The sequence below is a fragment of the Eurypyga helias genome, unplaced genomic scaffold (assembly GCF_000690775.1).
Source record: "Eurypyga helias isolate BGI_N326 unplaced genomic scaffold, ASM69077v1 scaffold6250, whole genome shotgun sequence".
Lineage (NCBI taxonomy): Eukaryota > Metazoa > Chordata > Aves > Eurypygiformes > Eurypygidae > Eurypyga > Eurypyga helias.
The window spans coordinates 680-8691 of NW_010226182.1; the positions used below are offsets into that span (position 1 = coordinate 680).

The 8012-nt window shown below is 55.8% G+C and overlaps 1 protein-coding gene across 1 annotated transcript in view; it reads left to right on the forward strand.

Annotated features, from left to right (window-relative positions):
- Positions 1-5385: 5385 nt before the first annotated feature.
- Positions 5386-8012, forward strand: part of SEPT9 (septin 9) — an 18702-nt gene continuing 16075 nt past the window's right edge. The window contains exon 1 of the mRNA XM_010151935.1: positions 5386-5620. Coding sequence (XP_010150237.1) covers positions 5461-5620 — 160 coding nt within the window. The 5' untranslated portion in view covers positions 5386-5460. The remainder of the gene's footprint in view (positions 5621-8012) is intronic.

The following is an 8012-nucleotide window of genomic DNA, read 5'->3' on the forward strand; positions in this document are numbered from 1 at the left end:
CAGGAAGGGAAGCAGCACATGGAGAGCCTGGGATGCAGAGCCTCCATCTCTTGTAAACGAAAGAGCGAGTGAGGGGTGAGCTGCGGAGGGGTGAGCTGCAGAGGACCGTTTCCGGAGCGGGGAGGGGGAAGCGCGCAGCGAGCGGGGACGGAAGCGCAGGCGGCAAGCGGGGATGGCTCGACCTGCGCAGCTGTGCCTGGTGTGTGCCCGCGGCTCGTGCCCATGGCTCGGTGCTGTGGCCCTGCCTGGTTGCCTACCGGAGTGCTGGCTCCAGAGCAGGAATCGCTGCCTCCTTTTTTAAACTCTGAAAGTGGATTTATCCCCGGCACGAGTAAAAGGCTTCAAGCCTGGAGATTCTTACATGCGCAGGAGGCACAAGGATGTCTCTCTGACAGCTCTTGGGTGGATTTGGTCTAACGAAGTGTAGTGAAGCATCCTCTGCTATTTCTAGGTTGGGTCTGTTGGCACCTGGGTGGAAACGCAAGCCGAGAAACAAACGTAACCAGTTGGTAGGTGGGCTTGGGCTTTCAACCAGCCTGAAACCATAGCCTGGTGCCCAGGGATGCGAGGGACAGGCTCCAGCTCGGGCCTGGCTGTGCCAGCCAGGCATAGATGATTGCAATTAAATTATAGAGACGTCCCTGAATTACGGTTTGGTGCTTCAGGGTTTGCGGCGGTGGCTCTGCACACCAGGCTGAGCCCTCCTGTGGGGTGCTGGCTGCCCCCGAGTTTTTGACCGAGATGTGCTTCGCATTCCCTGGTACCCAGGCATCCCTGGGGGACCAGCACAGCCCTGCTGCGTTCAGCTCCCACAGTGGTTCTGACTGGGCCACGCTGCGTTTGCATCCAGCCCCAGCATTGTTGCCTTCTTCCCTCCCTCCCCTGCTGTCTCCTCGGAAGGGAAAGCTGTGGCTTTGCCACCCCTGAGGGCTGGATCCGTTTCCATAGCTTGTGGTCACCGTTTTGGTGTGCAAAGGGGGGAGGCCTCGGAGGCTGCACGTGCTGCAGTCCCACCAGCCGGCTGTAGTTAACCAGGAACTCTAGGTTCACTCTTTGGTTCTAAAAATGTCTCTGTTCCACTCTACAGGCACGATTTTGTAAGATTGCTGCTCCCAAAAATTGAAAGGTCAGTTGGTCTGCACTGCTCCCCCAAAAACATCTGTGGGTGCTCAGCTGCCTGGGACGCGGTTGTGTTTTCACACCCTGATATGCCTTGTTCACTGCTGTGAGTCTTCTCCCTGTGTTCGCGTGACCCCATCCAAAAAATCTGGACACCTGCAGTGTTTCCAGTCTCCACTCCGTGGAGGGAAGGGGAGTTATCCCCACCATGGCATCCTGGTCTTCTGGGTGCTTGTAGCTCTGCAGAACCGGCTGCAGAATCATCAAAAGGTGGCAAATGCTTGGCGCTCCCTGCATTCCAAGGGATGTTTCTTTGATTTACCCAGCAAGCTTTAGCATTCCTCTGTTGATTGCGTGTGCATCCGTACAGTGTGTGGATGGCTTGAATGGTGGCGTGTGGCTGGGAGGATGCAGCAGTGGCAGAGGTACAGCCTCTTGGCCTCTCTCTGGCAGCTCCATGCAGCTGCTGAGCACCAGGTCCATCACCAGCCCTGCTCCAGGATCAACTCTGCCCTCTGGGATCGCCAGCATCCACTCCCTGTGTATCCCTGGAGCAGTGCACAGGCCTGCTGGGTCTATCTGGGCCTGGGGAACATGAGACATTCGCAGTTCAGCCTCTGCAAGGGTTATTTAACTTTGTATGCCTGCAGTGGAAACACGAGTCTCCTACAGATCCCTTCCCCAAATCCTCGATGAGGACTGACAGCCCCAGGGTTTTGGGTGAGCCCACAGCCCGCGTTGCATCTCCTGCTCGCAGCTGACCTGGTTGCAGCCGCGTGGCATCCGTGCAGCGTTTCTAAGCCCTCGGTTTGCTGGCAGCCCCTCGACAGTGGCGTTTCGCAAAGCCTGTCCCACAGCCGTCCATGCAGGGCGTCCAGCTGGCTGGAGGAGTGGGGGGCTCCCCGGGGGGCTCCCCGGGGCTCCCCTCCCCGCGGGTTGCCTTTCATCTGCTGCTTCGCAGATGTTGGGTTTGGCTCGTGGCTGATGTGCATCAATTACAGCACAACAGCCTGGAGTCTTTGGCAAAATCAGTGCTGGAGCAGCTGTCCTGAGTCGGCCTGCTGCCCGGGCTGGAGCTATGGGTCTGCTCCCACTCCGTGCAGTGCTGCCCTGATGGTCTCGCCAGCTCCCGTGCCCACGTGGGGAGGGTTTTCCAGGCAGAGGAGGTCTAAATATGGCACAGGCAGATGTTCCCGCCTGCTTCGTGTTTATCCAGGAATACGTGAGCTGGAGGGAGCTGCAGGCTCTGGGGTCTCTGCCCCCATCAGCAAAGCGAGCAGCCCCTGCGCTTCCCCAGCCTCCCTCCTCACGGGAGGGACAAGCAGCTGTGTTGGGATGGCACTGGTTAAGCCATGGTGCGTGAGGTCTGATCCTGCTCTGCCCAGGTGGCAGTTGGGAATTTCGGGCAGTATTGGGTGTTGATTAATCCAACTAATCCAACCCTTCTTACAGGAAGATGGAAGGGTCGGCTCAGCGATGCTGGCACCATCCCTGCAGAGACCACAGCGGGTCAAGCAAGTACAGGATCTGCCCGCAGTGCAGCCACTACTTCTGTTCCAATTTATGTCTAAAATCTTTCTATTTTAGACAAGTGTCTGCCGGGAGTGCTCCCTGACACCCGGCACAGCATCCCCATGTGCCTGTGCTGTGGAGTGGTCCTGCAGCTTGCCTGCATCCTGCCTCTGCTGGCACAAGCCTCTTGGAGCCAAGTGGGATGCTGGAGTCCTTGCTAAGAAATTACCAGCTTGGTGCTGGGAAGCTAAGAAGAAAAGTGAAGACTCTGCTGGTGCCACTGGGGCATTTGTGTCTTTGCATCCCTGTTGTCCTGCAGATACTCCTACTTGCAATATATTCATTTTTATCATATTTTTTGCCAAGCAGGAGCCCGGTGCTAGAAGAAAATGTCCTTTAAATTACTTTTTCCCACCAGTGAGCTGAAGCTGTGTGGGCCATGGTGCCAGCTGTGCTGCTTCAGAGCATCCCGGCGGCAGCGCGCCTGCGTGCTCCGAACCGCCGCCTGCCATCTCCCCGCTTCCTGTGGCTTTTGTCTTCCTGGGGGCAGCGGTGTCCCAAGCCCTCCTTCTCTCACGGAAGGCAGTATGGTGAGGCAGCACGTAGCATCTGCTGCCTGTGCTGGGGACAGGTTTGCCTGCACGTACGTCCCCGTGCCCAGGGGGGTCAGCCCCTCTGCACGCTGCTCATCTGCAGAGCTTGACAGGCGAGCAGCAGCCAGGAGGTGCTGGAGGTGCTCCTGGCCTTTCTCACAAGCGGAGGGTGGCTTTCTGCTCCATTTGTTTCATTTCTTAATTTTTCTCTGCATGCCTTACCTGCACTCATTTCCCAAGCAGCCGTCGCGTCCCGTGGGGCCAGCACTCCTGTGCGTGCACGCGATGCCTGCGGAGCTTAAAGCCATTGCATAACCCAGCGCTGCTGCCCGTGGCAGCGTGTTTTCCGCGTGATTTATTTTTTCTAGTGGTACGTAGGAATTTTTTTTTTTCCCGCTTTTGGCCTACCCATTTTGGAACAGGGCTAGTGTGGGATCTGTGGCGACACCTCGGGTACGCCAGGCGGGTCGGCTGTGCAAGGGGCAGCGTGGCAGCGCGTTGCCAGCTGGGCAATAGCCTGATCCGTGTGTGGCCCGGGAGGAGCGTGTTGCCGTGCGTGTCAGCTACGGAGTGTTTGCAGCTCTCTGAGTAACGCTGGTCTGCACAGCCAGGGATTGAGGGTTGGAAAAAAGTGTTCAAAGTGACCCAACAGTCACTGGGATCAGTTCTGCGTTTGCTTTTTACTGTATTTTTTTCTGCTTGGCCTATATTTGAGCGTGTGGCAGCGCGCTGTGCTCGCAGGAAATGAGCGCTTCCGCCTTGCAGACCCCGTCAGGCTCCGGTCTGACGCTGCTCCTGCCTGTCACTGGAGGAGAAGGCAAGATGGGCTTTGGACCAGCCACATTCCTACAGCCAAATGCCTTTGGAGGGAGGGAGAGAAAACCAGGCAGCACCTCATCAAGGGCCAGAAATAACAGTGGGATGAGGAGACGAGCTGAGAGCTATGTTCCTGTTTGAAAGAATGAGGATGAAGAATTTTCAATAAGTCCTTTGCAAATAATAATGTTTTTATTAATAATAATATAATAAATAGTAAAAATTAATTACTAAGCATTGCAAAAAGCTTTAACAAAAATAAAATGCTTGTTTAGGCTGGTGGTGGCAGGGACCTAAGCAGCAGCAGCCTGGGCTGGGGAGGGCTCTCCAAAGTGTGTTTTCCTAAAACCTGCCTCTCCATGCCTGCATCAGAGGAGCTTGCTGTGTGCGCCTGATACCTCCAGGAGCTTGCAAGGACCAGGCTGACCTTGTGCATGCCCACCTTGTAGCACACTGGGGCTGTTTGTCCTTCCCTGTGGCAGATGCTCAGCCTGGGGGAGTGGATTGTTCCCCAGTTTTTGTTATGAAGGTGTTAAATGAGGCAGTAAGCGTCTGTTTGCTTCTCCTGAAGTGCTTTGCTAACCTGGGGCTGTCTTGCTGAGGAGACAAGCGCCCTGTCTCTGAGGGAAGCCAGAGGGTTTGGGTTCCTCAGGCAGATACCAGCAGAATTAGAGCAGGATTGTGAAAGCTCGGTGGCTGCGTGAGTGTTGTCTGGTGTGACCTGTTTTGATGCAGATGTGTTGGGTTTTTGGCAAGAAGTGAGCTGGGGCCAGCAGCCTCTGCGCCGCGTCAGCTGGAGCTCGAGGAGGTCATGTGTTGGTAGAAGCCAAGGGCTCTTCTGAATCTGCAAAGCCATTCAGTTACCCGAAACGTGGCCGCAAGGCATTCCCACCAGCGCTCTGCATAGTGCTGTAATTACAGCGCTACGAGGAGTGGGCAGGCTGTGTAGGTCTCCGAGTCTCTAACGGCAGTGCCCAAGCACAAGGCTGTGTTGCTAAAAGCCTTCGTCACTCACTAAATAAACTCCTGGACTTATGCCGAGGACTTTTCTCAGTGCTGGGTCCTGCTCCACAGTAGCGGATCGGCTGCTCATGGGACGTGGTGTGCCTGCTCACCCTGTAGCAGCATCCCTGTGCTTGGTGATGTGGGCAGGGTCAAGGTGAATCCAGTAAGTTAAGAAGGGGAATCCCAAATTTAATGCAACTACAGGTGAAGGAAGATCCCACATGGCCTCCTTCCTCTTAGCCTCCCGATGTCCTGAGTCCCCACATCCCCACACATTCCTGTTTCGATGCAACAGGCAGCTCCTTTCATTCATGCCAGGAGCAGTATCCCTGTGTGCTCGGCACTGCCTGCCACCCCTGACCACCCTCTCTTTGCCTCCGCAGGTCCAGAGGCAGTTCCCAGCCACGCACCCAGCATGACAGACGCTCCACGGGATGCCGGCCCCAAGCAGCCGGTGCCGATGCGGCCGGAGAAGCCGGCTGCGGACTTTGGCTATGTGGGAATAGACGCCATCCTGGAGCAGATGAGACGGAAAGCCATGAAGCAGGGATTTGAGTTCAACATCATGGTCGTGGGTGAGTTCTTCCCCTGCGCCAGCTGCCTGCAACGTGCTTGGCGAGTTGTTTTTGTTCTCCAACGATGTTTGTCCTCTCTGGACCCTCCTCAGGAGCAGCAGCTTGGGGTCAGCACTGGGGTCTTTGCCTTAGGAGTCAGCAAACCCCGCTCCCGAGGAGCTGGCTTGAATTCAGCTGTCGTTAAAGCTGGTGACGTGATGTGGCCTGTGGTCCCATGCATCCTTCCATGTCTTGGGGTGCATTATCCATAGGCACGTCTCAGAGGCGAACACCCCGAGGGGTGTCAGGACTCACTGAAGCCTTGCAGAGAGCTCCCTTGCCCGCTGTTCTGAGAGCCCTGTGCTGGTTTGAGCAGTCAGAGAATATGTTAGGGCTCAAAGGGTCACACCGTTGCTGGTGTATCAGTGCCCTGATCTTTGCTGGCCTTTCCAGCAATTTGGTTAAAATTCCTGCTTGTGAGTTTTCTTATATTTAAGAAATTGTGCTGAGCAGCTCTGACAGCAGATGCAACTGCACTACAAGTACTGGGGAAGAAATGCCTCATGTGACTTGCTGGTGGGAATCAAGAGCAGCAAGAGGATTCGCGTAGCTTGGTGGTTTGGTTTGAACAGCTTCTGCTACCGGTGACGCCTCTGGGGACCCCAGTGTGGCGTGGGGGAAATGAGAGTGTCCTAGAGGGTGTCCACATGCAGGGAGGGAGGGCTGGAAGTTGTGTGTCCAAATCCCGCTGCCTGCAAGCTCCTGTTCATCAGCTTTTCGAGGCTCCAGGGTGGATGGGATGAAGGATTTCAGCTAGAGTGCATCGCTGCTGCTCCGGCTGAAGTTTCTGCTGTGGTGGTCTGTGCTCCCACAGCCCCTGGGCTCCCACTGCTGGGGACTCACCAGCAAAATGCTGGGTATACCGGGGAGCTGGGTGGGCACCATGAGAGGCCATGCAAGGGGGAAAAGGAGTGAGCCTTTACTGCATTTTTCCAGGTATTGGTGTCTGGCCTGGTCCTGTGGAGCTCTTCGTGTGAGCTGGGCTGTGCTCCCCGGGACCGGGCTGTGTGGGCAGCAGCTCACCCTGCCTGTCTCCCAGGGAGGGTGGTATGGTGGTGGGGTCTCACCATCCTGCTTCTTCCTGCAAGAAGTTGAATAGGGCTGAGGGTTGTGCAGGCATGCCCATGGAGTAGGAGCCCCCATAGCCCTGGGGTGCTTCCTGAAGTTACAGGAGGGCCTGATCCAGAGTTTGCTAATTCTGTACAAGGTATTAGTGTGCTGTAGCTTCCCGGCGAGCTTTGCTGATGCCCTGCCTTTCCCATTTCGATATTTTCATACACTAATTGATCTATGGAGAGGGCTCCCTGGGCTGGAAGATCACTGCAAACCTGGTCACTGCAGAACTAGTTCTTGCAAGGCTTTTTAATAAACCCAGGTCTTTGCTGCCTGTGGAGCAGCATTCCCAGGATGGAGGGATCCACAGCACTGATCCTAAGAGTCCACAAGCAAGATCCCATGACCTGAGTCCCAATTTCCCTGCTGGAAGAGGCACCCATCCCTTGGTGAGCAGGCTGTGCTGCGGCAGCCCCTCGGCTTTCTGCTTTGCAGATGCAGAGGGATGTTCGGGAAAGGGCCCAGCTTTGCCTTGGCAGCGCTGTGTGTGGTATGAAAGTCTGTGCTGCAGCACGGCTGGAAAACATTGTTCTCCCCTTGGCAGGCTCTGGGCTGACTGTTTACAGGCTGGGGAATTCGTGGCAGCATAAACATTTCAAGCTCTGGCTCTCCCAGAAGATGCAGGGAGGGATACGGGAGGAGCAGCACCTCTTGGGGTGCCCTTGGGGAGGAGATGCTCTGCTGATGCTGGCTGGCAGCAGCCAGCCCTCATCCTGCTGCATTTCTCCAGTGGATGGTTGAGCTTCTAGGGGTTAGTTTAGCTCCTTTATTCCCCTGCAGTCTAAGATGTGAGTCATCGCATGGAAATCATTGCAATCCCTGTTTTACAGGTGGGAAGTGCAAGAAGGGAGGTGACTTCTGCGCGGGAGGTGGAAATTGAGCGTCACTGCCTGCATCGTGTCCTCATGATAGGGCTTTTTGAAAATCCTCTGCCCTGGCTATAAGGGTTTTGCCAGCCTAACTGAAGCTCTGAGGGGAGGCTCAGGCTGAGGTCAGCTTAGCCTCACATTGTGTAAAGCTGTGGATATAAGAAAAAACGTCTAAGCTTAAAAAAGAAGCCAAAGCACATCCTTTGCATGCAGTTTTTGGTGCAGAGCAGCTAGAAGGAGAGGAGAGCTGGCTGTGCAGTGAGGCTCAGCTCGTCTTTCCCTGCCTGATACCAGCTCAGAGAAGTGCAAACCAGGGGAGGTGGGAGCGGGGCTGTGCGGCTGCATCTGTCGCTCGGGGGGGGGAGACGGCG